The sequence below is a fragment of the Lutra lutra genome, chromosome 3 (genome assembly GCF_902655055.1).
Source record: "Lutra lutra chromosome 3, mLutLut1.2, whole genome shotgun sequence".
Lineage (NCBI taxonomy): Eukaryota > Metazoa > Chordata > Mammalia > Carnivora > Mustelidae > Lutra > Lutra lutra.
In genome coordinates, this window is record NC_062280.1 from 128,015,094 (window position 1) to 128,042,226 (window position 27,133).

Here is a 27,133-nt window from a genome sequence, read left to right on the forward strand (position 1 = left end):
TGACACCATAAGATGAACTTTATTTTAAAGCTCATAAAAGGCTTCACAATATCAGTTACAAACAGAATCAACATTTCTTCCAATTTACACCTTCACATGACAATGTACTGTGTAACAAGAGATAGAGTTGAAAGATTTTGTTCTGCATGCTGCTAACACATTTCACTAGCTTTTGCTTTACTCATTGATTTTTAATATCAAAGCAAAAAGTCATACTCTATTGGACAGAATTAATATTAGAAAGCCCTTATGAAATCAGACTTAGTCTTGTTTATAAACATCCACACCCACACACATGCTGAAATGGAGAGCAAAATGCAAGAAAACTACCTTGGCAGGAACAATGCTTCAAGATTTTTAATCACAGCCCTCTTGAACAAGCAGTACAGTTTGTTTTATTTTCTCCAAAAGACAAAAGTCAATTTCATCCTCAGTGATGCAAATGGTAATACTGCACAGAAGCTTAGTATGAATTCACAATTCCACAGGAATCTGAAAGTTACCAAGGCAATTTTCCCTTTTAGGATCATAAAGACTACAGACTTAAGCTTTTTTTTCTCTTTCCATATAATACACAAAATTTCTAAACATCCTTAAAAAAGAAAATATAAATAGTCTCAGTATGTTATGTAGAATCACATACTATGGCAAAAATATTTTATTCATTGAAGGACTAAGCCAACGTAACGTTATCTAGTCCAAGTCCATATTAATGGAACTCTTCTCATTAGGGTAACATTCCCCATTCTGATGTGGAGGCTCAGCACCAAAATTTTCTTTGCCTTCTAAATCTTCTTCCTTTTTATCAGTATTTGGGCCATTTGGAGTTCTTTCCAGCTTGGGTGATTCAATTTTTGGCTTGGGTTGTGTTACGACGGGTTCACAAGTGTTATTCAACTCCTAAGCAAGGAAAACAAAATTGGTAATCAGGTTAACTCTGATCCATCCAGTCATTTTCAATTACTTTCCTAAGACACCACCTGAGCTATTTATTTTTCTATCTCAAGGAATTCAATTTCCTCATTACACTTGCCCAAAACTATGGCTGAAGTCTGGTGAAAACAGCAGTGAATAATCTTCTATGATAATCAGGAACCTGGTAAAGTCCTCACATCTTATTACCTCATTTAATCCTCACAATAATATTAAAAGGTAGAAATTATGATCCCCACCTATGAAAGATGGTTCAGAGAGGATGGTTAACTTAACCTCAAGATCAGGAAACTTAGTAAGCAAAGAACTGGGATTCCAGATCATAGCCCCCTGACTTCAAAGGCTCACAATTCTTGACACTCCTGGGTGACTCAGTTGGTTGGGCTTCCAGTTCTTGACTTCTTTGCCTCTGGTCATGATCTCAGGGTCCTGGGACTTGGCCCCTCATCAGACTCCGCACCTTGGAGTCTGCTTGGGAAGTTCTCTCCCCCAGTCCTTCTGCCCCTCCCCCTGCTCACATGCTTTTTCTCCAAAATAAATAAAATCTTTAAGAAAAAAAAAAAAAAAAAAAAAAGGCTCACAATTCTTTGTGTTTCAACATTCTTCCAGAGGAAAAGCATCCCTTGGTTTTCTTCTCAACTTTCTTCAAAGCCTCACACACCTCAGCAAGGCCTTCCTTGATAAAATACCTGGGTCCTTCTCTAGTGCCCAGTATCTCCTAACCCTTTGACTACTTAATTTTTGCCCTCAGCACCTGACCGCATCTGATACACTTCCTCTCCTCGTTTGCTGTCAAGCCTTCCTCAAACCAGCAGGTAACTGCCACAATGGCAGGGACTCAACAAATATATTTGTTGAACTGAATGAATAATGAAAAAATGGAAACTTAAGAGAAATATATACCATTTTCTATATTTTGTAGTATCAATAATGAACTAATAAATCTGGTCTCAATCAGGATGAGGTTAAAGAATGGTCAAAGTGGGCACGTGGGTGGCTCAGTGGGTTAAGCCTCTGCCTTCGGCCCAGGTCCTGGGATCGAGTCCCGCATCGGGCTCTCTGCTCAGCAGGGAGCCTGCTTCCTCCTCTCTCTTTGTCTGACTCTCTGCCTACTTCTGCCTACTTGTGATCTCTATCCATCAAATAAATAAATAAATAAATAAATCTTAAAAAAAAAAAAAAAAAAAAAAAAAAAAAAAAAGAATGGTCAAAGAAAGAGTTATATTTAAGGTTCACAGGATTGCAGCTTGAGTCCCTGAGGAAACACAGCACCAAACATTAGACAATAATACTTACCTTTATTTTTGCTTTAATTTCCTGAGCACGTACAACTGGATCCTGATCAAGACTCTTTTTAGCCTGAGCATTCATGATATTATTCATCCACTCCATCACTTCATTAACAGACTTCTCAACCTTTTTCATCTCAGATTCATCAATATGATTGTATTTCTCATCCTGAATGGAAAAAGAGGCATGGTCATTCTGTAGACTTAAATATTTGACAATGGGGCACCTGGGTGGCTCAGCTCATGATCCCAGGATCCTGGGATCAAGCCCCACATCAGGCTCCCTGCTCAGTGGGGAGCCTGCCTCTCCCTCTCCCTCTGCTCTACCCTGGGGCTCATGTTCTCGCTCAAATAAATAAATAAAATCTTTTAAAAAAAGAGTATTTAACAGTAACCTCTAACCTGACCCAATTTTCCATGAAGTTCAAATCTATCTCTGGTCTCAAATACCAAAAACATATTTCTCATGTGTTCACAGTGAAGGTTCCTCAACTTAGTATCAGTTTGCTAAAATCTAGGGTAACTTCCTTGCAACGCACAAAAAGACTTACATTATTTCTGAAGTCTGCAGCTACCTTGGCATAGTGTTGCAGCCTCTGTCCCAGTTCTTCAAACATTTTTGGTCGTTCCTCAGCTTCTTGAAACCGAACTTTAACTGGAGTGCCAATTTTCTAAAACAAGATGTAATAAATTAACACTTGTCTAACTGCATTTTGAAAGTTTGTAGTCTAAAACAGAGGTACCATGTCCTAGGGGGAGAGAAGGACCTACCATTAATTCTTCCAACTTGTCAACATATGCTTGTTTAGCTTGGTCCTCTCCTTCTTCATAGAGCCAGTTTTCGGTCTCCGTGAGCAATCTCAAAAAATTCTGGTGATCCTGTATATGGAACATGAGAATCCGTATCAGTGGCAATTTTACTTTAAAAGTTTTCACAACAAGATAGAGTCATCCTCAGAAGTGCTAAACACTAAGTCACCAATCTTATTTCTAAGAAAGGCACTCTGATTAGCTGGACTCTCTTTACTGAAAAGTATCAAGGAACAATGAACACTACTAGTAGATTTTACATGAGAGATTAACAGTAATTTCTTGGCTTCTCTTTTACACGGAGACAATGTTAAGTACAGTAAACCGCTTACAGACTTAATAATACTGTATCTCAGAGTCTACTCTTGGACAATCTATACACTGAAATGGGGTTATGGAAGAGCAATTATCTTCCTGCTCTCCAAAGCAATTAGGTTTTGATGAAGTAACTTTCTATTCACTCCCACAATTATCAAAGGGAAATAGACAAGTTGACAATTCAATCACTGAACCTGGAAAAAAAAATAATAATTCCTAACCAATTCCCATAATATATTTCTACTCTAGTCTTGGGAGGTCTACACACCTTAGGTCATCTCTCCTTCAGAATCCCAACCTCAAGAAATCCAGGAAATGTCAGGGCAGAGCCAAAAACTAATGCTTATTACAAGGTAGCCCAAGGAACTTAGAACTAAAATAGACCCCTAAGTTGAAATTCTTTTAACTTCAGAATTAATCCCGAAACCATCCCAGATTTGTATCTAGCCAATTGTTTCTAAGCCTCATTTTCACAGTTGTGCTTCTGGGATTTACTCAGAGCCACAATGACTTTGGGAGCTTAGAAAAGGGCTAAAGGGAATAGTCTGCCCGATAAATTTTAGAATGACTGGATGAACCAGTCTTACGGGATAAAACAATGACCATGAGTAACCAAGGGAACCAGAGTCACAGTAACAACAACAAAAAACAAAAATATAAGGATGGAGGTCTTTAAAACCAAGGATTTTCTCCTATTTACCTTTCTAGCCCCCAACCCTTTAATGTCATGGACCCTAAATAAATGTTTGATAGGTTCTTTCTTTTGGAAAACTAAAAAGTCATTGGGACGAGTTAGAATAAAACTACATATTACTAATGAGCCGCTTTCCAGGACTGTTTAAACAATTTCAAGTTTTCTGTTTTCAAAAAGCTCATTACATAATCTAGTAGAGATTTAAATGTCAAATTTTACATGAAACACTTTTATTATCTGAATAAAACAGAGCTCTATACATACCTGCTCACATATAAATTTTTCATATGGTCCACACAACTTGTCCCTGAACTCATACACATACTCCTCCACAGCATTTTTAGCATCATTTCTTTCCTTCTCCAGTTTATCCTGCATGATCATCTTACCCTGCCAGAAAACAGGGAAGATTAATTCCAGCTTTAGTCTTCTGCTATCTGTAACTAAATGTTAACTAGACTCTGCTTGTTAAAATCAACAATTATACAAAAAAAAAGTGTTCACAGCTCTAATTGATACCTCATAAGTTTGTAACAAATCTTACGAAGTTCTTCATTTACTAAAATACACACAGTGGGTTGTGACTTTTTTTTAAAATTACATGATAAATTACATAGCTTTTGCATCTCAGGCTTAATACCAAGAAGAAAAAAAAACTCAATTCACTACAATTTTCTTTCCTTTTAGGTAGTTACATGGTTGTCTCCTATTGGGATTAATATTGGCCAATATATAATGGTTACAGGATGCTGCAACTGTATTTGAAATCAAGGATTGTAAATTTATTTATCCACTTATTAATGAAATGCTGCCATCTCAATAAAACAAAACTGTATCTCAATTATTTCACATATTCTAGACTACAAAGAAGCACAATGTATTTTAACAGAAATATTTAATATGAAAAAAAAAATATTTAGTGTGGCCTGAGGTACCAACTGTACTGCGCCCTGTCCTAGAACAGAGTGGCATCCAATTTCTGTCAAGACCTTGGGCAATCAATTATATACTAAGCAGAATGATCTAGAGTATAGATCTTTTTCATAAGGAGGCAAAAATATAAACACACTTCTTAAAAAAAATTAAACTGAGAACCATTAGTTTTGGATTCCTCCTATTCTTAAAACTACACAACATGGGATATGGGAAAGAAGCACAGCTATTCCTCTATTAGGAATATGGGTAACTGGGCCAACCAATTAAATAATTCCAGAATGGAAAATAATTACCTGAAGTACTTACCTCTGTCTCAATATACATGTTAAGAAGGTCTTTCCCTAATTGCCAGACCAAGTTGGCTTCAATAGGTAGCTCAACATTCACCACCTTTATTTTGGGCTTTTTGGCTTCTGGAGGCTGGTCAACTTTCTTTTCATTTGCCTTAGGAAGGGGGGAAAAAAAAAAAAAAAGGAAAAATTCCTAAATCTTCAGAACAACAAAAAAAATCTCCCTATCATACTTACTAAAAATAAACTCCCTAAAATCCTGAACTGGAGGAGCACACATCATCTAATTCCCACCCACCCATTTTAAACCAGACTGCAGCTACAACTGAAACATGTCATACTTTCTCTCAAGAATTCACCAGAATATTTTTCTCTTTGCATATTGAACTTAAATTTAATCTTTCCTGCTAAAACTTTTCTTCATAGGTCTTTAATTTTTAAGCCTGTAAGCAATGCCTAGGACTCCAAAAAAAAGTCTAAACTATTATTAAATTACCACATCTTTAAATACAATCTAGACTCTAACTAAAACAGACTGTGACCAAAGGTAAACACATTAGGATCACTTCTATTCCTCCTTTATACTCGAGTCCCCCCATCCCAGTATTATACCTGGTTCGATTACAACTAGCACTATACCGATGAGTGCCTTTTAAAGTTTCCTAATGAATTTGGGGATTCTAAACACACACATACATAAATGTATGTATACATATATAAATATCTTTATTCCTACTATCTGCCCTGGAGTCATACTCCTTTTCTTAAGCAAACATAAGGTAAAAAAAGAGACAAAAGAACCTTAAAATAGAAAATGAAATGATGCAGCAAATGCTAACAGTTTGCTTCAAGTTTTTCAAAATATGTAAATACAGGGCTAAAGAAGTTAAGTATCTCCTATGGCCTTTAATTTTCTAAGACTTTTCTATGTATTCCCCTTTCTACACGTTCCTACTAGCTGAGATAACAAAGAACACAACTTAGGAAACTCAGCTGTGGAACAGATTAGAAAATAACAAACAGAATAAAACACACACCCTGACTGGCTGGGACAGTCAGATAGGAAGGACTAGCCTATCAGTACAATAAATACCGCCACAGGATAATTCTGAGAATTTAAAAAGTTTAGAACTCTAGGCACTTCACAGAGGAAACTGGGACTTGAAAAAGGTTCAGTGGCTTGCCTAAAATGACGAAGACAGAGATGGGACTAGAACTCATGTTTCCCAGACTGCTGATTCAGTACTCCTAAAAGTCACATGTCTCAGAAGTGTAGCCAGCTGTCTCACCAGCAAGGATCTAGTCAATCAGCCTGCAGTCCCAATCTCTAGCACACATGAGAACCCCCCAATATACTGAGCATGCTCAGGGGGCACACACCACAAGGAAAATGAACTAGAGGACACCCATACCTCATAAAACACAGAAGTACAACAGATATTTGGGAAACAAATGGATGACGGTACACACGTAGCAGTTAAAGTCAGTGTAAGACTCTGACGGTACAACATTAAACCAACTACTGACTAAACCGATAGATCACAAAATGGCACTCAACAAGGAATGGATGAAGAACCCTCCAAAGGGGTGTGTGAGAATGTTCCAAAGGGCTTGATGCTGGCGTTCCCACCTACAACTATGAACATGAAATGGTACTCCATGTCATGTTCCAGACAGGCACTGAGACTATCAGCACAAGTCAGTTACTACTCAACACTCAGTGAGGGGAGGGACAGGACATTCAGGAGCTGTTGTGGCAAAGAAAGCAATGCTGCTCCACCATCATCATCATAGAACTCTTTACGAGGAGAAAAAAAGCAGCTTTCAGAGTCAGGAACTGAAGTTCATATTAGGATTCCCACAGGACCAATCAGGGCATGAGATTAAAAACGAAATGTTTGGAGTGCCTGGGTGGCTCAGCGGGTTAAAGCGTCTGCCTTCGGCTCAGGTCATGATCCCAGGGTCCTGGGATGGAGCCCCGCATGGGACTCTCTGATCGGCAGGGAGCCTGCTTCCTCCTCCCTCTCTCTCTGCCTGCCTCTCTGCCTACTTGTGATCTCTGTCAAATAAATAAATAAAATCTTAAAAAAAAAAAAAAAAACCACGAAATGTTTACCAAGTATAAAACAATTCTGTGATTCATCTAAAGGTAAGAGAAAACCAAACCACTAATGAAAGGTTAATAATTTACATGCAACGTGTACAAAGAGTGAAGTTCTGCAAAGCACAGAATGATCTGGAGAAACAATGTCAACTTCCCAGTATCTACACAATCATGAATTTTAAAAGGTTTGATTAGAAGCTGTCATTTTTCAAGGGACAAGCACAAATATTTAATTTAGCTTCTAATACATACTGTGGAAGCATGGCAAAGAAAAATGACTTTGAAGTACAATCTGGTTATTAGCACACTATCAAATTAATTTAGTTTTGACAGGTGATTTGAGAGGAGAAAAAAGTTTACTAGACTCCTATAGCCCGTGTATTTATCATTCAGACTAATTCAAGTGAAAACTCCTCACATTAGCAGATACCTCTGACATTAGAGAAGATAAGACATGTCATGCATTCATCTCTTGTTGCCTGGAGTGGCAGTTAATCAAGAGAAGCTACCGTGTCTAAAACAGGATATTCAATTCCCTTAGTTGGGCTTGAGTACGTCTAACTCATTTTAATTGAAAAACACAAAAAACTAAAAAACCAAAACCTATACAGAATAAGGTAAGTTGGTGCTTGCTCTTGAAACTGCAGATTTAATATCATTAATGATCACATGTTGCAACATTGTCTAAAGGAATGAACTAGAAGAGTCACTCACTTTGTCAGCATCTGGGATTTTGTTTTCTTCAGAGGTAAGTTCAGGTGAAGGGGGAGACTGTGAGGTTTGTTGACCATCAGTTTGTACCTGGGGCTGTGTTCCAGCTTCACTGTTGTCTTGCTGGATATTTTTCTGAAATGAAAGCCCAGGCACAAAGGATGTAGAAAGCAGGTGTACTTATATAAATTTAAAAGGTTACAGGGCACCAAAGACAGTACACTCAATTTCTGAAATCTTAATAGGTGGGGGAGAAAAGATACTGGATAAAAGCAAAATAAATACAAAATACTTGAAAACTCCTTACAACTCTTAAACCTGTAAGAAATTCTTTGAATGAGAGCAGTTAATATTGTTAAATAACCAAGCAGTAGGCATTTTGATTGATGTGATGACAACCAAGAACTCTCCTTTAGGAAACTCTGATCTAGCTTTGTAGAGCTATTAACTCGCAAAAGCACAAGAAATAGGTTTACTCCAGGCCTCTCTCCCAGAAACAAGATTCCAAAACTTAAATTCACCAGCAGCCATCAGCAACATATCGCCATTTCAATGAACTGAACAGTTGCATAAAAAAGCCAACGATCAGTCATTCAGGGATTCCTCATTTCAGCTTACAGATACCCAAGGCTCCTCCTGTCCCCACCTTCTTTTTGTGATTTAGCTATTTCCACTTCAGAAGATCTCAGGATAAAGATATATACTACGTGTTAGTAGACCTCAATCCCCAATAAATCAGTGCTTGCTCTAGTCCTTTCCCATCTTTGGGAGAAACCTGAAACATTCTCATTTAACTACTTTCTGTCCACCCTGAAGCCTCTCACATTTTTCTTTCAGAGCTTCAAGAGTCTAAGGCAGACACTGAAATATTCAGAAACAAGGCACTCGTGATGTAAATATCCAAAAAGTACAAAGAGATTGATGCAACAGGCATTAGAACAATGGTGTCCATAGCCAAATGGAAAAGTATACAGCACTGATCATTTAACACATCATTTTGCAATTTTTAAAACTGAGAACAAAACTAAGGCTCAGATACTAATGTTCCTTAAATGTTCTAGGAATAATAGCTGTAAGAGCTGTCTGACCACAGGATACTACACTTTCTCACATCTTAACTAAAACACTGTTCACTTGCCTCTCCATTTAAGCTATTTCTGATCATTATCCAGAAGTAAACTCTAACAGCTAATCCATTTTGAAGTTTAAATTTTTTCTGCACTCATGCTAACTGGAAGAACATGAACAGTAACAACTTTCTTTCTATATTCCATGCAGGTATTTCTCTTCCTTCCCTCCCACAGTATAAAAAATCACGTAAATAAAAGTAAACAAGTCCTGAAATACCAAAGCCAATTTTGCAATAATCTTTTAAAAATCAGCTTTAATATTTGGCATATATTTGGTATATATTCCAAAATTTTTTTAAGTCTTTTTCTTTTTTTCTTAATCATCAGTCAAAACTGCTTTCTCAATATGTGGTCAATGCCTTTAACAAACAAAATTAACATTTTAATTAAATCTGTTAAATTTTGTTAATTAAAATATCAAAATTATTATTTTGTAATAATTACACTCTTATTTTGTAATATGCCAGTTCAAATTAGCTATACAGAATTTAACCATAATTCACCAAATTCTGGGCCATATATATCATCACCTAGCAATGCTATCATCATCATTCCCCCAAATTCTAGTATATGTGCTGCCGAAGCGAGCACGTCATTCTCCAAAATTCTAAATAAAATTAAGAAAAATGTATCTGAACCCTTCCCTACTCTTTTTCTATAGAGTTAACTCAACTATATATCCCAACTCAAAGGCTCATCCACAAACTTACATCAGTGTCTGAGTTTTCTGCTGGTTTCTGATTGGGACACTCCATGTCTGCTTCAACAGAAGACCCTTCATTCTCCTCAGTTGGGATCTTCTCCACCATGGACGCTGTAGAGATGGTGAAAATGCCATGTGTATTGACTCGCACTTTGACTTTCACTCTCGATTTTTCTCCGTCTTTCTGGGCAGAAACATTCTGAACTATGAAACGGCCTAGAACAAAAAAGAAATGGACAATTGTTGAAGTCAATCTAAATGTCTGTAAAGACGACAAAGCTTCAAAGTACTGCTATTCCCAAATCTTCCCATTTTCTCTACCAACTGAAATAAGACCTATCCGACTAACATAAAATAAACTTAGGTGTATGGTACTACTCCAATACTTGGAATTAGTTTTAATATCCTAAAAAACCTTCAAAGGCATGGCACTCCTGTGATTTTTATTTAATACAGATTCTGTAAGATAGATGACAAGAAGTCCCTGCCTCCTCCGATCCTATTTCAATAAACATAAGCGCAAATTAGACATGAAAATCTGTCAGCAAGTGTAAGGCAGAGATCTCAAGCGATACTAAGCATTTTAATCCTACAGAGTCTTCAGGAAAAACGGTTTTCCTGAGGGAATAATCAAAACATTTTTCTATGTGTTAAGTAAGGAGAGAGTTTAATAAAACCTGATGTCAAAACCTGAAATTATAATGCAAAATACAGTAGTTGTAGTGCATTTCTGAGTAGGAGGTAAGAGTATGGACTCTGACCCAGTCTCTGGGCTTGAATGCTGGCCGTGTAACCCACTGCAAGTTATTTAACCTACCTATGCTTCTATGGATTGAGGTGATAAGTGTTTACAGTGAGCACATAAAACCACAGAACCAAGTGGTATACATTAGCTATCATATCCACTAATAGCCTTGTTATTCCAAAGGCCACTAAACCAAAATTAAGTATTTTGAACCTAGTATGCGCAAAGCACTGTATGGGATTTGACACCTTTATATTTAAGGTGCTGTTTATACAAACACAAGAAGTTACAAATTACCATGTCAGTGAAAGATATTAGAATAGACATTCAGTAATTACCAGATCACTGGGGCTCAGGAAATAATTACTGTAAGACTCATTTAAAGAAACAGCATTCACTATGGGGTATCCGAGATGAGTCAGAGGAGAAAGAAAGATGTAAGATTGTTCTTTAAGCATGTGCAAGCTTTTAAATTTTGGCAATAACATTGATTTGATGTCGTACTAAAAAGGCTTGGATTTTATCCTTTGCACGATGGGGTACTAATGCATAAAATCCAACCTATTAAATTTTTAGTCTCTATTCAACAATTTCTCAAGCTAATTTCCTAGTAATAAATTTGTAAAAACAGTTTAAGAACAAACCAAAAAAAAAAAACAACAAAAAACAAAACAAAAAACCACACACACACAACAACAAAAAAATCTGTGTTGAACATTTTTGGTGTTAAGTGCTAAGAAATAAAACACACTGGTCAGGTTAGACCTCTATAAACAATTTTGTTATGAAAAGGTGTGGGTAACAGTGAGTCCTAACAGATCTTGCAATACTGGCAAATTTTTACCCTCAGCCCGGGAAAGACACATGGCCACTCAGGAAGGGATCCGTAGCTCTCCCATAAATTTCCAGGTACTGAGAGTCAAAACAGATGGACAGCGCCAAACCTCTCAAGGAAAAATGTACCAAAAAAGATGTACTTTTAAAAGAGATTACAATAGAAAGGTCCATTTGAGAAGTTGCTGCAATGGTTTCTGAGCCAGTTTTAAACTGGAAGTAATATTCCATCTAGAAGAAAGGTTAATATTAAAAACAGGTGGTGATCCTTTAAGCAGAGACTGTATCAGGAGAAAAAAGACTGTCATGTTTCTAGACACAAACACATGGATGTGACAGCAGCACTAAGCAAGTCATTTCATCTCTACAGGCCAATTCATTCATCAATAAAAGGAAGAGATTTCTTCATCACCATTATTCTAAATTGACGATACCTTTACATGGAATTATGTTCCACCCAACTTCACCGAGAAGAAAATTTTTTACATTGGTACACTATGTCTTTCAAATTAATCGCTTACCTATTTTTGCTTCTGGATATGGAACTCCTTGAGGATCAGAATAGAAAGCTTCTAGCTCAAAAGGTCCCCTTCTCAAGAAAGTGAGAACTTTGGAGAAAGGAGCAGCATGGTTTCGACTAAATACTTCGTGGACCCTAGAGGAAAGGAAAAGGCATTCAGTATTCCAAGCGCTTAAGATTGCAATGCTACACAAAATGGAATAAATGCTCTGAAATCACCAATTCTATCTCACCATTTATTAACACCAAAATGAGAGAAATATTTTGATAGATTTGGTTGTTCAAAGACTCCAATTGGACTCATCAGACCCTCAACTGTAAAAGTCATTTGTTAATTTTTTCTCCTTTATGTTAAAATAGTTATCTGAATAAACTTGCTACATACCCTTCAGTATCTTCTGAATCATGGTTCCACACCAGAGATATTGCAAAAGGAACAGCATCTGTGATGGAAAATTCTCTAACTTTAAACGCTGGGGAAAGAATTGCACACTTGAAAAGAAAAAGAAAGGATTATCATAAGATCATGAATAACTGCACTCATCTTTTAATACAAAGCTCGATTCAAATTGGATGGTAAGTTTAAATTCAAATTCAAAATTGCTTAAAGTATATGTCATCTTAAGTACAAAGAATAGAACATCTAAATACTATGCCAGTTACTAAATATAGACCAGTAATACAATGGATCTCAGGATGACAACTGTTGACCAATAACAAGTTTCATAGGAGCTTAGGGAAAAAAACCACTGGCCTTGCCAGGAATGTCCTGATAGCAATCTCAATTACAAGCTGTACCACTCGAGTCTGTGTGTGTTTCCATAAACAACTCTGTCCCTATCACCTTTCAAATGTCTAAAAACTTTTGAAAAAGGATAAAACCCAAAGTTCATATTTTCAGGTAATTTTATGAAGGAAGCAATGGTAAATTCAAAGTTGAGGTGGAAAACACCCAACTGACAGGTGGATTTAGAGAAGTCACATAAAACTGACCAAATACACAAGGAAAGTGAAAGTCAATCTCTGATTAGCACAGGATCCTTCAAAAGAAAGGTCAAAATAAGCTCTACTTCTAAAGAACCGATAAACTTCCAATTTTTCGGGGAATTAGAGCCTTAGTTAAGGAAGTACACTCCATTATCAAGGAAAAAACAAAAACCCCAGATGCATCATGTGGATACAATGGACTACCAGCAGTAATGAGTACATATTCTTCCCTTTTAAAGTATTAGGTATAGTCCTTCTAAAAACCTTTGTGTACAGAACCGCTTGCTGTTTTGTAAAAATAACTGTGCTAGCTAGATTAAAATTTAAGCATGGTTATCTTGAAACTTTAGTTAAAACTACTTGGTGACTATAATATTATCCTAAATATAAATACTAATTTCCTCATCAGCAACTTCTAGTTTTGGTGTTTTCGCTTTGCCAAATGAACTTAAGCCTCTGAGTGGCCTTCTTACTTGATATGTAAGTTACAATCAGCTTGATGGAGGAGGAAGAGCTATTTCCTAAGACCACTTGCTAACTAACACTCTCAGCAAATTCCCCCCACCCCATCACTTCCTCCTTACACCACACTGCTGTTCCAACTGCCCTCTCTGTGCCTGGGAAGGACTGCTACCACCACACAGCTAATTCATGCATGATTCTTGTGTTTCCTGGGTCCCCTCAGAGTCATGCCTGTTCCTGACCCACAGTTTAAGAAACATCAGCTGCAAATTTCCTTCCATCAAAAATTTCCTAGATGTTCCAGATCTGAAGATCCTGGTTTCCCCACAGCCTTATGGCCATTGTTTGGAAGTGCACTCCCTCGGGATAGCTAATTAGACACAGGGCTCTGCCTATTATACGGTCTCATCACAGTGAAACAAAGCAGAAATGGTTAGAGGCATGAACACCTAGAGAAAAAAGGGCCGAGACAGCAGTACCTGTAGTGCACACCCTCTAGCCACGGCTTCATCTGCATTGAGTGTTGTGCTAATGTCTTTTCCAAAGAATCGGGCAATTTTTTCTTTCACAGCTGGAATTCGGGTAGTGCCTCCAACTATCTCCACAGCACTCACATCTTCAACTCGGAGCTGAGTCTGTTCCATCAGTGAGTAAAGGGGAACTTCTATCTTTTGCAGGAGGTCGGCACAGAGTTCTTCAAATTGTGCCCTTAGTAAAGAAGAGGAATGCTACTAATCTTTGGAAACATTATCTTAAAGCCAATATCCTGACCAATATTTTAAACAATATTAACCCAATGAATTTCTTTTTCCTTTGACAACCTCAATTCCACATGGGTCAAGTTGAACTGTACTGTAATTTGTAATTTTTTAAATATATATATAAATATACAATACAGGTACAGAAAAGAGATGGGGGAGAAAATTAGTTCTACTGGTTTCTTGGAAAAAAACCACTTTTATATTAAGACTGCCATTTTATTCCTTAAAATTTTTTTTGTGTGTAACCATTATTCAATTACTGGCCTAGAAATACTAAGAGATGATAAATACCAAAAAGACTCCACCATAAGGGCACCTGGCAAAGTGCCTCTTTTTTAAAAAAACATCTTTGCTTGGGGTGCCTGGGTGGCTCCGTTGGTTAAGCATCCAAATCTTGATTTTGGCTCAGGTCATGATCCCAGGATCGTGGATTGAGCCCTACATCGGGATCCCTGCAGGGTGTGTAACCCGCCTAAGAGTCTCTCTCTTCCTCTGCTGCTACCCCCACTTTAAAATAAATAAAAAATCACCTCTCTACCGAAGTGACTCTAGTTTCTAATGATGTGAATAGTCCTAGCGAGTAGCACACAGTCTTGAAATGTAGGCCAAGACTCTCAACACCATAGCTAGACAGACACCTGAGCAATAGTTTCAGCAGGAAGTTTCTTCTATTTAATCAAGAGAATTCAAGACGCACCTGTTCATCTTTCCCGAAACATCTTTGTCATTCATAAAGCACTCAATATTCAGTGGTAGGTCTGTGCTGTTAGAACTCATTAACTTTTTCAATTTTTCGCACTCTTGATACAGACGAAGGAGTGCTCGTATTTTGGATTTTGCATCCAACTTGTACTTAGTTTTAAATTCTGCACAAAAATGTTCCACTAACTTTTCATCGAAGCTTTTTCCTCCTAAGAAAGGATCGAAGGCTGTTCCCAGTACCTAATTTAGTTAAAACAACATATAATCTGGTTATTTTCAATCGTATTTTTAACTAGAATCTTAAATACTGCTACTCAAACAACTGAAGACTACAGGATCAAGACTGCTACTTTAATTACAACATGAAATCCAAGTCAAGAGAAATGTTACTACCAAAGCCAAATGAAATGCTAAATCTCTGATTTACTCTTAATGATTACATAGGATAATCTTTAAAAAGCTCTTTCTTAAGCCAGAATACTTAGAAGTATGCTAAGATAATTACATCATCTTTATAGAGAACTTTAGGAATAATTCTTTGTTAATATTGTTACCCCAAACTCTTCATTACCAAGAAGCAAAGTCAAGAAGCTCCGTTGTTTGAAGTAATGATAAATACAACACATTTTAAATATGTTTTGGTCACTGAGTTCTAATTTATGACTTTACCTTCAATTTTCCCTTATTAAAGGCACAGGCAGACACTTGAAAAGCTGAGTGTCCCATATCAACAAAAACTACTATCCGAGGTTTCTCATCCAGGCCTGGAAGATCCTGCTTATAGATCCCATAATTCAAAGCAACTACAAAAACAAAACAAAACAAAACAAAAACCAAAAAAACACAATTCTTTGGTTCACATTTTCTTAGGAATTTCATCATTTCCAAAATAATTACACATGCAGGAAACCTGACTATACCTCAAACGCTTAAAGGTGAACACATTCCTTTTATACCTGACTTTGAACTCATTTTCATGGCATCAATAACTTGTTCCCTTTCTGATTTTAGAACAATGCTTTATTCGCTTTGCAATGTATAAAGAGATACCACAGAGAAAATGTACAGGTGCAAACACAATGAAATGTAACTACAAACAATAGCAGTCTCATCACATAATACTTACATTTGAACCACAACCTTTGAGACTGCTTATCCAAAAAAATTAAGAATTTAATATACAACTATAGCAACTGCAGTTCCTACCAATTTCTTTTTAGATTCAATGCAAAAAGCTGATCTACCTTAAAGAGACTGTCAGCTTTTTCTGAACTTCTAAACCACTGTATTTCTAAATACATATAACCTAAGAACACATCTTTATTGATACTTTTAGGAGTTTTAAAACACATATTAGATGTGAAAGACATGTATGTATTAGATATAAAACACGTGTATATTAGATATACACTGGAAAAAAAGTCTTACTTGCTTTGTCTGAATACACTACATTGTAATTGACCTTTTGTTCACCTGTAATCTTAAAAAACTAGTAAAGGCTTTAGGAAGAACAGTCATTGCTTTGCTTACCGCTATATCTGTAAATACAGTGCCTGGCAAATGATACAGTTTAAATCAATATTTGATATAAGATGAATGATCAATGACTAACTGCATATATTCAGGAAATGTAGAAGGGAAAACTTTTTTTTTTTTTTAACTCAATCAATACTTATAGTCAAGGCAGTTGTAAAGCCCCAAATCTTAAGGTTTTGGGAAAACTTAATTATAAAAACCACATAAGGAAATAAAAAACTAAATTCAACACTCATAATTCAAAAGATTAAAATATATATATAGAATTTAATGAAAACAGAACCATAAATCTGACAAAGTGTCAATTTCTCATTAGATAGAAGCATCTGAAAAGTTGAATTCCTTAATTTCAAATCTAACCCTTATTTTTTTTTACTAGGCTACGTTTCTACAAGTACATGAATTATAAACCTTAACTCTAGTTTTGATAGTATATTCACTACTACACAGAAATAGTTCTTTTCCCTTACCAGCTGTCATGTCATTCATAAGTCTCAGGCAGTTCAGGCCAACTATTTGTGCAGCATCTAATACAGATCGCCTTTCAGCATCTGTGAAGAAAGAGGGAACCTACCAACAAGAAAGGAAAGAATTTTAACTTGTCTAGAATACACACATCCGAATTCCTCATACCCACTTATAATGAAATAAAACAGTATAGCTAAATAAGTGCCTAGCAAAGTTACAGAACATAAACAGAACTCCCAGACTTCATTTCCAGCAAGTTCCTTAACTTTCAGAAGAATACTTTTTAAAAAAGTGTCCCAAAATTGTATTATCAAAGTAATTTTTATTATAACCAAATTTTAACCCAAAATAAAAATCAGGAGTATTCACTAAGACATACCGACAATTACTTCTATGTAACAAAAAACTTCAGGTGTAGGAAATACCATTTCTGAACCAGTCTTAAATTTCTGACAGTTGGAAATCACAGCACTAAGTCAAATGTTAAATATAATTGAATAACAGGTAAATATGAAGGAACTTAAAGATAATACAGAACTAATTCTAGCATATGCGACTGCTCTCTAGTTTTGCTATTCATTGCATTTAAGCATTAATAGATGATGGGGTACCTTCTAATTCTATAGAACCGTTAAGATTACAAAAACATTTTTAGGCAAAACCTGTTGATATTCTTCAAAGAAGGAAGAGCAAAAAACAGCTCAAGGGATGGGATGAAGTTTCTTACGGTGCTGACTTGTGCTTCCAGCTAGGTTAATTCTTCTGATCGCTTTCTAGGACAGCACTCTAACTAGGACACTCTTCAGGAGGTGTGTCTAACAATACAGCCATAGAATCACTTAGCTAACAGAAAGTACCGAAGAGAAAACTTAGTACAGTGGCTTTCATTTGTCCCCCAAAGTATTTGTAGCTGCTTCAGAAAGAGAGGCAAAAGCAAAAGTGGGTCTCTGCTCACCTTTCAAATCGGAACACTGCTTTCATCAGTTTTCCATATTGCTTATTTAAAATAAAAAAAAAAAAAAAAAAAAAGGAAGAACCACTGACTTATAACTTAATTCTTTAATTTTCCCAGAGATTAGATACTATTTTTCCAAGCGACAGCCAGACAGTCTTATAGAACACCTTCTGTCTTTTCTGTCTTGCAAGGGCAGTAGGAGAAATTTTAAGCCTCTGACTCTACTCTTCCATTTCCCAGGATATACTGCCATAAGAGCTTCTGAACGGTCTGGGCAGGCCATGCTGCCCCTGTTATAATGCAAAGACCATGCAAGATGCAGGTAACTCCATCACAGACTGTCTTGGTCCAGGGCATAACCACAGAAGATCAAAAAGTGACCCTAGACATTTGGGAGAGATTTCCAGCTGCCTTTTTGGTGTCCAAATAAAAGATGACTTTTGTCCATTTCAAATACACCTTGATAACCTACCAACTGTCCACTGAAGGTAGTGGGCTTGTCAGTGTTAAAAAACCTTTTAAGTTTTGGGATACCTAGGTGTCTCAGTCAGTTAAGCATCTGCCTTCGGCTCAGCTCATGATCCCAGGATCCTGGAATGAAGCCCCACATTGGGTTCCCTGCTCAGCAATGAGTTTGCTTCTCCCTCTGCCTCTCTCCCCACTTGTGCTATCTCTGTCCCTCAGGTAAATAAACAAAATCTTAAAAAATCTTAGGTTTTATCACTACTAGGAGGTGACATTGTAAAACTTCTAATGAACTGGTTGTCAATTGATGGCAGAATTCTGAAAATGTCCCATTAAGTATACAAATAGAAAATTTGTTCACTGACTGTATTAGAACATTCCCCATTCAGCCAACCAGTCTCTTCCAAGGAGCCCCACAGGAGACTCTGATTTGCACCTCTGATCAAGAGCCTCTGCAACTTCGGGCCAGAAATATCACTCAAACATACTCTGAAATGCTCCTGAGCACTATGCTAATACAGTCCAGTAGGATTTTGATCTCTAGTAATAGAACAGTTTTCACACATTTAATACTTAAGAGTAGCAAAAAAGGCAAATTAAAATAAAACACACTGCCTTGCTGAATTCTACTTACTGAAATAACACAATCTGTTACTGGTTTCTTGAGGTTGTTTTCAGCAGTTTCCTTTAACTTAGTCAACAGCATAGCTGTTATTTGCTCCACGCTAAAGAGATGTTCTTCATCCATGTACATTACCTACATTGAGGAAGGAAAATATTTTAAACATTGTAGTACTTAAAACTACATGCTCATACTAACTTTCAAATGTTATTACACATTCTCTTCCAGAAAACCTTTATTGTTACAGCTGTTAGAAAAGAAGAAAACAGACAAGAAAAAAAAAAAAGAAAAAGAATTAAAAAAAGAAAAGAAGAACTTTTCTCTAGAAGTGAAGGGAAGGAAAAAAGCTAGGACAGATTTTTTTTCCCTCTACCCAAAGTACTAGTCAAAACATTACAGAAAGTAGTAAATTTCCACTTTAACTGAAGAGATCAATCAGTATAGCAATTATTATTTTATGCAGATCCTAAGATAAAAATGCTTCTGCTAATTTAAAAACAGATTTCTGGGGCACCTGGGTGGCTCAGTGGGTTAAAGCCTCTGCCTTCGGCTCAGGTCATGATCCCAGGGTCCTGGGATCGAGCCCCACATCGGTCTCTCTGCTCCGCAGGGAGCCTGCTTCCTCCTCTCTCTGCCTGCCTCTCTGCCTACTTGTGATCTCTGTCTGTCCAATAAATAAATAAAATCTTTAAAAAATAAATAAATAAATAAATAAAAATAAAAAGTAAAAAAAAATAAAATAAAATAAAAACAGATTTCTGGTTTTGTTATACTACTGCTCTCCAAACAACTACAACTGGGCTGTCATGGAATAGACTTTTGTATGATAAAACAACACAACTGAATTTTTTTTTAACACTAAGGAAACCTAAATTTTAACAATTATAAAGAACTTATGAGACACTAATTAAGTTATAGCAATATAATTTGAATAATTTTCAGGCATTAAGACATAACTACAGTTTACAAGAACTTGACAAAAAAAACTCATCTAATTAAGAACTTTAAATATTTACTAAGAATTACGTGTTTTTTGTTTTTTTTTTTTTCTATTCCCAACTAAGGACTCTAAGGTTGATCAGTTATATTACCTTTATTCCAACTCCACCATTTTTCATTGGCACCAAATCATAACTTAAGTTTTCCTTCTCCCTCTGAATGAAGGGGTCACTGAATGCTCGGCCATGAAACCTTTTGAAGTTAGACACTGTATTGTTTGCATGAGTGATTTGCTGCAAAAGAAATTATAAATTTAATTTTTTTTCTAATTTGAACACCTATCAGCTATTACAATTTTATAGAAAGTCAAGTATACAACCCAAACCATTAAGAACATAAATAACCTTCTCAGCAACCCCAGGAAAATGACAGAAGGTAGGCAGTGAGAGGGAAGAGGAGGCAATAATGTCACCACAGACTTTAGTTTTAAAAAGATTTAAAAATCTGCACGATAAAATAAAAGATGGTGAAACTATCACTAAAGCCCTGAACAAACCAAGAACTGCACCCCTTTATTTCTTTTTCTCCACTAAACTTGCAAGTTTTATATGCAATGAATAAATGAGATCTAGAAGCACTGCAAGTCAAATTACTTAAAAAAAAAAAAGAAAAAAGTTAAAAGTTGTTACAGTCTAATAAATTGCTAAGTGGTCAGGACAAACATTTTGTGTCACAAAATACATGGATTGGGACAATAATGGAACGTTAATTATCTATACCAAAAAGCAAGAGGCAAGGATAATTCAAGAAGTTTCTAAGTGACTTAATGCTTTCAACTGCGTATTTTTGATGATTAGGCTCTGGATTGAAAAGTCCCACACTTCAATGTATTTCACTCACAGAAGTCAGCAGTGGGAACTTTATTTAAAATACAGAAATAATTCAAAGACTAAAAACTGAGGCTTCTGAAGTAACAAAAATCCCAAAACAGTTTACGGTTCTCTCTGGTCCGCTTCTTTTACAGGGAGGAATACAAGTTGACAGCACTAGTTTTTCAAACAATACAGAACTGAAGCATGTTTACATACTAAAATACTTTTATATACTAAAATATCTGACTTAAAGTATATCCAGTAACTTATAGACTAGATCTGAGCCTCAACTGATTCTCCTCACATAACTACAAAAGACTGCAATAGTTTTAGGTCTGAAATTATTAATATTCTAAACGGCCATATTCAGGAAGATAGTTACTTCACTAACGTGTTTCTTTCGAGTATATTATTTTAAACATACACAGCTATTTTTCTCTCCCTTGTTTTCTTTTTTATCTTGTATCTCTTCCAACTTGCTTTACTGTAGCATTTCAGGGATTAGAATTTTGTTTCTCTTTCAGCAATGCTATTTTCTGTATTTAAAAGAACTTTTTTAGTTTCTCTTTAAAAGCCTCTCAGAAGAGATTTCATATTTCATGTTCTTTTGCTTTAATTTTTCCTCCCCAACCCTATGGGCTCACCAGTTTTAACGTGAGACCTACATGGGAGGGGCATACATAAATTTTCTATCACATTAAGTAACAGGCAAAATTAATTTCAGTAACTTATTTTAAAGCCTAATAGATCCAAAATACTATCATTTCAACATGTACTCAATATAAAATATTGAGGAGATACTTTATTTCCTTTTAAGACTTCAAAATCTCATGTGTATTTCATACTTACTCCACATTTATACATTTCAAGTGTATCTAATGGCTACCCTATAAGACAGCACAGGTCTATACAGAACATGCTCCCAGTCTTATCTTAATTATTAAATAACCTGAAAGTGCTTCTAAATACAGAACTTCTGGAAGGAATCTTTAACTCTTAAATATGCAAGATAAGAAATCTCACATGAAAGAACTTCAAGTGTCTTATTTGTAATTTTTAAAAATTAGATAAATTACAAGGTGGCAAAATTACTAAAAATTAAGGTTGGCAGATTAGACAGTTAAAGTGGTTCTTAGGAGAAGAGGAAGGCAACAGAAGGAAAAATCCCCACCTAAAGGCTCATAAAGAATACCTGCGTTACATTTCTAACTCAAAAATATGTAGGCTTAGATATTTCATATTCTTGTATGCCCTTGAGATTTTACCTTGAAAGTCTCTCCCTTTAAAAAAATGACCAGAATTCTCTAAAGAACATACCTGATTTTTAGCTGCAACTCCAATTGTTCTGTTTTTTGATCCAAATGATATGACTGATCTAGAAGATATACAAACCACATGTCTCAAAACTGTTAAAAGGCATAGGGGCAGACATCTTTAACTGACAAGAAAATATAAATTTCTTACCCACAGTGGGGGGGTGCGGGGGTGGTTTGAGGATAGCATAACTATAGCACAAGTTTTGGTCAGATACTCAGTGGAAGTCTGCTTAATTGCTACTCTGAGAATCCAATCTAGGTAGCCATCTTACCCAAAAAGTCTGCTCGCGGTTCAGGGGGCATTTTCCAATAGCTCAAATACCAATATAACTGTCCAGGTCCCCAATTATTAGGAAGTGCACATGAACTCTGAAAATACTTTGAATAAAAGGTAACATTAACTTGGCCTTAGATGCATGATTGACAAAATATATGGTGTTAATTCCACTTCTCAGTTAGCAACTCCGTACAAATCTAAGTTATCACTGTCATACCCACTGCTGTTCTGATACACCATTGGCCTCTTTAGGATCCAAAGGTTTATATAAACCCAAACAAGAGGGCCTAAGTTAGGTTTCTGGGTTTAAAAGCTCAAGAGAGGGTCTTATAGGGAAGACTCTACTTGAAACCAAGTAAGAATGACACACAGCAACTACCACAAAAGGAGGTAATAATTAGTTACATTAAGTCAGCCTTGAAGAGATGAAAAACGACTTCTGTGAGACAGCCTTCTCGGCAATAGAAATGGAATGGTAGCACAGAGAGAGAGAAACTCAAAGTCTTGTCAGGAGGAGGTAAGCAAATTAGGTTTTCAATCAGAGAGCAGGTAGGAGTAATAGATGAACAAAATGGGAATATGCTGAGAGCATTAAACACCAGGCTAAATCAACTTTAAATCGGCTATTAAGGAGACACCCTAAACCTAAATTATCTGAGCAAGTACTAAACAGCATTTTAAAAGCCAGAGAAGTGTTCAAGCAAAGGCTAGAATCTTCCAAAAAACAGTGTATCATTCTAGGCTCAGAGTAACTATTCACTTGCAGAACGAATGAACTCATTTTCCACACTGAAATTAATACTGCCAACCCAAATGAGTCAAACATCTATTCCATCAAAAGATTAAAGGGCATTCCAATGCTGCCCTGTTAACCCTCTTTAAAGACATATCTGTTGTCTCTAGTTTCACAATGGTCACTACAGCCAAATACACATTTTGTTCCTACTCTCATTTGAACAGCTTTTCTTCCTTTTATTGGATCAAAGAGAACAAAGATGTAAACTGTACCTAAGCATGAAAGCCTGGTACACTTTCCTACTATACTCCAATTACAGAGCCTTTTACACAGCTGAAGAACATACTGTAAATTTGCAAATATGTGAAATCATGGAGTAAGTATTCCCAAGGCTATTCACTGTCAAATATTTGGCTATTTTCTGATTTTCCATTCACTTTCAAAAATAGCCATCTGTACTCAAATTGTGACATATACAGTCATTCTACAATCTTTCGTTGTACATTCTACAGTCAGTCATTGGGCCTTCATGTCTCATTCTATGCTTTTTACCTTGGATTTAAGGCACTTAAAAAATATCTACATTAATTTCCCTGAGAAGTAAGCAATTGTTTTCATTAACATACATGCAGGCATGTTTGCATGTATTATCTTCAGAAAATAAGCCCCTCGAAAAAGTTGCTTTAATAAAACGTTACCTTTGTCCACCTCGTGCCGCTATAGAATATAATATTTAATTCAGTGACAACATTTATCCCCGAGTTCTAGCACAAAACTGTGCAATTCTCCTTTTATCTCCTTTATTTAAACGGGGCAAAATTAATAAACTAAAACACGATTTAGGATTCCCCTTGAATGGCTCTCATAAAACGAGCAAAAGGACGTTTACATCTTCACAAATGATCCCAGGCACTAAGGCTGACAGCGTTAGCAACCAAAAGTGCGCAAGAAGAGGTATCTATGAAAGGAGTGATTCTCTGGTCGCTAACAACAGTCCGCCCGCTCACTGGACAAGCAGCAGCGTACAGGCTCTGGAAGCTTCCAGTTCATTTCGAGATTCACAATGCGGAAGAAAAAAGCTCAGAAGCCCCGCATCTGCGGTGCGCAAAGATATGCTCGGAGGGAGGGAGACAAGCTGGGGGCGGCAGAGGCAGCTCAGAGAAGCCGCATGGGGAAACGGGGGCGGCCGCGGAAAAGGAGAACAGAGGCTTGCCAAGAAAACGAATAAAGTCGCGGGCCTGGCAGTAGGAAGCCCGCCCCCGAAGCGACGACCCTGGGCCACTCCACTCTAGGACTTGACTTGGCCCCGTGAATCGCCAACACCCCCACCCTCCCCGATCCTGGCAAGCCCCCACCCCTACTCCTGGGCAAGCGCCCTGCCCGACGCGGCCGCGGGTACCCAGACCCTACGGAGGAGCGCAGCACTCCGCACGTCGCCCTCCGATCGGCCCCGCGCTCCGCAGCCAGCCCGCAAGCCCCGGGTCTCCACGCTCCCCAGCCCCCCGCCGGCTTTCCCTCCCCACTCCAGAACCCCTCCTAGCGCCCCCGCAGGCTCCCACTTACGGGGTGCACCGGTCGCTGAACTCGTTGGCGATGGTCTCGATGCCCCCGGCCCGGGCCACGGCAATGTAGCAGCTCTGCGAGCCCACATCCAGCCCCACCACCGACATGGCCGGCTCGCGGTCCGCCTCCGCCCGGGCTCTGGGTCTGGGTCTGCGTCCTCCGGCCGCCCGCCCGCCCGCTCCTTCCGCAGCCGCTTCCTGCCCCGGCCGCGCCCGGCTCCCGCGGAGTCCAACCGCTCCTCTGTCACTCGGACGGACACACGGACAGTCGGCCTGGCTGGCGCCTCCGGCTTCCCGGGGACAGTGGCAGCTCTCAGAGGACTAAGCACGGGGGAAGGCGACCAACGGTCTCCGCAGGTCGGTCCGCAAGCTCGGGATGGCGGCCTCGTTCTGCACCCACAGCTCACCGGCGCGGCGCTGAACTACCGACCCAGAAGGGGAGGTCTCAGTTCCTCAGCCTTATGTATCGTACTGATCAGAACTTTCCAGAATCTGCGGCATTTACTCACCGGCGCCTCCACCGGCCCCTCCACGTGCCACTTCCGCTTCCTTCTTCTCGAGCCTTCTCGAAAGATTCTACCCAATGGGTGGCTGGTCCCTCTGGGGACGGCCACGGTTGCCATAGTGGCAGAAAAGCCGCTCCGGCGCTATTGGCTCAAGCCTGCCAGGCTGACCCACCTACGTCCCCGCCCGCCCTAGCCACGGACTCTTTGCTGTCCTAATAAAACAGAAAAATGAAGAACGGAAAAATGGAAAATCGTAATCCACAATTTACTAGTGGGTGATGGCGTCCGACCCTGGGAGGCTGATCGGGCGGAGACAAACCCCATTCTGCGGAGACCCTAGACCCCCTAGACCCTGAGGAGGCCGACCCGTGGTCCACAGAGCATGTCGGGAATCGTAGTCCATCTTGGGAGATGGAGTGCGCCTTGCGTGCTGGGATGTGTAGTCCCGGCCGCAGTGCGTGTCGGGACCGGCTTTGTCTTGGGAGACTCGGGGGAGAGGCTGGGTACCTTCTAGTGCTTTTGTGCGCGTTCTGTAGCAGCGGCGTTTTGTTTGCTGTTTGTTTTGCGTTCACTTCTATTGTTGTATAGGTTACGCCACAACTGGAGAATTATGAATTACAAGAGGGAACTTCCGCTTAAGGCGCTAATAGGCGCAGTGTGTGTGTTAAATGTTCTTGTATTCGTCAGTCCGCGGGGTAGTCTTCGGTGGAACAAAGCGTAAAAGGTTTTTTGGTGGTGTTACTGATTTGTTTTTTTAAGGGAAGCATTTTTAGATGTGGCGTAATATGGAAAGCTGTCTGTAATATCACTTGGTGCTTATTTTTTATGTCTGTCTTCAGCGGACCTTGTTCTACTCTGTCACTCCTAGCCATAAATTAAGTTTTGCTTCTCGGTTTGATCAGAAAAAAAAACTTTTGTTTCTTTTCCGGAACAGGGATGTTGCTATCAACTTATTTTCGGTAAAGAGACAACTATGAAAAAAATTCGCACGCTGCTGCTATTATCTAGTCTTTTATACACTTATGTATCTTTCAAGTTTTCGTGATAGCTCTCTGCTCACTCACCCTAAGGCACAGAGAAATACGAGCACAGTTCAAAGGTGTGTAACTGGTTAAGTTAGGAGTGTGACCCAAAGATATAAAAATCTGTCTTCTGAAGAGTATGACAACTCTTAGAAGGTTGTATGAGAGAAGTCTAGGAGGCCAGCTTTTGTTACACGTGAAGTAAATTATATGTGTTTTATGATGGCTGGCCTGGCGCTTAGACAAGCTAATAAACCTTTAAATGCTTCATTAGCTAACTAAAGGTGATTGTATCCTTATCTTTGGAAAATATTGGTAGCCATGAGGATTTTTGTTTTGCCTTACAACTTCTCTTGCCTCCACGTTGTTGGCATAACAAAATTTTATATATTACCATCCATGGAATCGTAGCATTTTTTAACAGAAATAGAACTTTGAGATTTTTTTTTGGTCTTCTCACATTTTTGTATATGAGGAAACTTCTGCAGAAAGGAGAAAGGAACAGTTCTTGGTTTTTAAAACTAGACAGATTTGAGTCCGTTTCAAATCCTGGGCAAATACAAAGATAATTTATAGCAGGGCTTCTAAGACTTCATGGGCTTTAATTCTGGCTTTAGACTTACTATTTTGCCAGCTGTGAGGCCTTGAGATAATTGCTAAGCTTTCTTGAGTTCCTCCTCATAGGTTGTATATAATGACAAACTGTATATAAGCCACCAAACGTACGTCATAATTATGTGATAGCTGTGTAATCTTCCGATTCTTACTTGGGCCTTGGTTTCCTCATATGCAAAAATGGAGATCATACTATCATATTGGAAGTTTGGAAGGATCACATATAAATAAAACATCTAATATGGTAGGCACTCAATAAATTGTAGCGACAATAATATTCAAGAAAAGTCAGTATCAGAATTTATATCTCAGC

General features: G+C 37.9%; 1 protein-coding gene across 3 annotated transcripts; it reads right to left on the reverse strand.

Annotated features, from left to right (window-relative positions):
• On the reverse strand, positions 1 to 25,315 carry HSPH1 (heat shock protein family H (Hsp110) member 1). Of its 3 annotated transcripts, XM_047723087.1 has the most exons (20): positions 25,183 to 25,315; positions 24,855 to 24,918; positions 24,679 to 24,732; positions 22,104 to 22,161; positions 20,067 to 20,207; positions 18,988 to 19,110; positions 16,936 to 17,035; positions 15,599 to 15,732; positions 14,925 to 15,169; positions 13,946 to 14,174; positions 12,403 to 12,509; positions 12,019 to 12,152; positions 9,926 to 10,134; positions 8,089 to 8,220; positions 5,287 to 5,424; positions 4,309 to 4,434; positions 2,994 to 3,101; positions 2,774 to 2,893; positions 2,230 to 2,391; positions 1 to 900 (listed from the first exon to the last, which is right to left on the reverse strand). In XM_047723087.1, exons 1-20 carry the CDS (start codon positions 25,298 to 25,300, stop codon positions 694 to 696), a joined length of 2,709 nt encoding a protein of 902 aa, XP_047579043.1. In that variant the 5' UTR covers positions 25,301 to 25,315; the 3' UTR covers positions 1 to 693. The 3 variants fall into 3 exon arrangements, with proteins under 3 accessions (XP_047579043.1, XP_047579041.1, XP_047579042.1); XM_047723085.1 differs by having other exon boundaries at positions 24,679 to 25,184; XM_047723086.1 differs by lacking the exon at positions 8,089 to 8,220 and having other exon boundaries at positions 24,679 to 25,184.
• Positions 25,316 to 27,133: the final 1,818 nt, after the last annotated feature.

Coding starts and splice junctions, on each gene's coding strand:
- HSPH1 (XM_047723087.1), bottom strand. CDS start 25,300: ATGGCAACCGTGGCCGTCCCCAGAGGGACCAGCCACCCATTGGGTAGA. Junction 15,170..15,598: donor TTAATAAGGGAAAATTGAAG/GTAAAGTCATAA, acceptor TAACTAAATTAG/GTACTGGGAACAGCCTTCGA. Junction 12,510..13,945: donor CTAGAGGGTGTGCACTACAG/GTACTGCTGTCT, acceptor TTTCTTTTCAAG/TGTGCAATTCTTTCCCCAGC.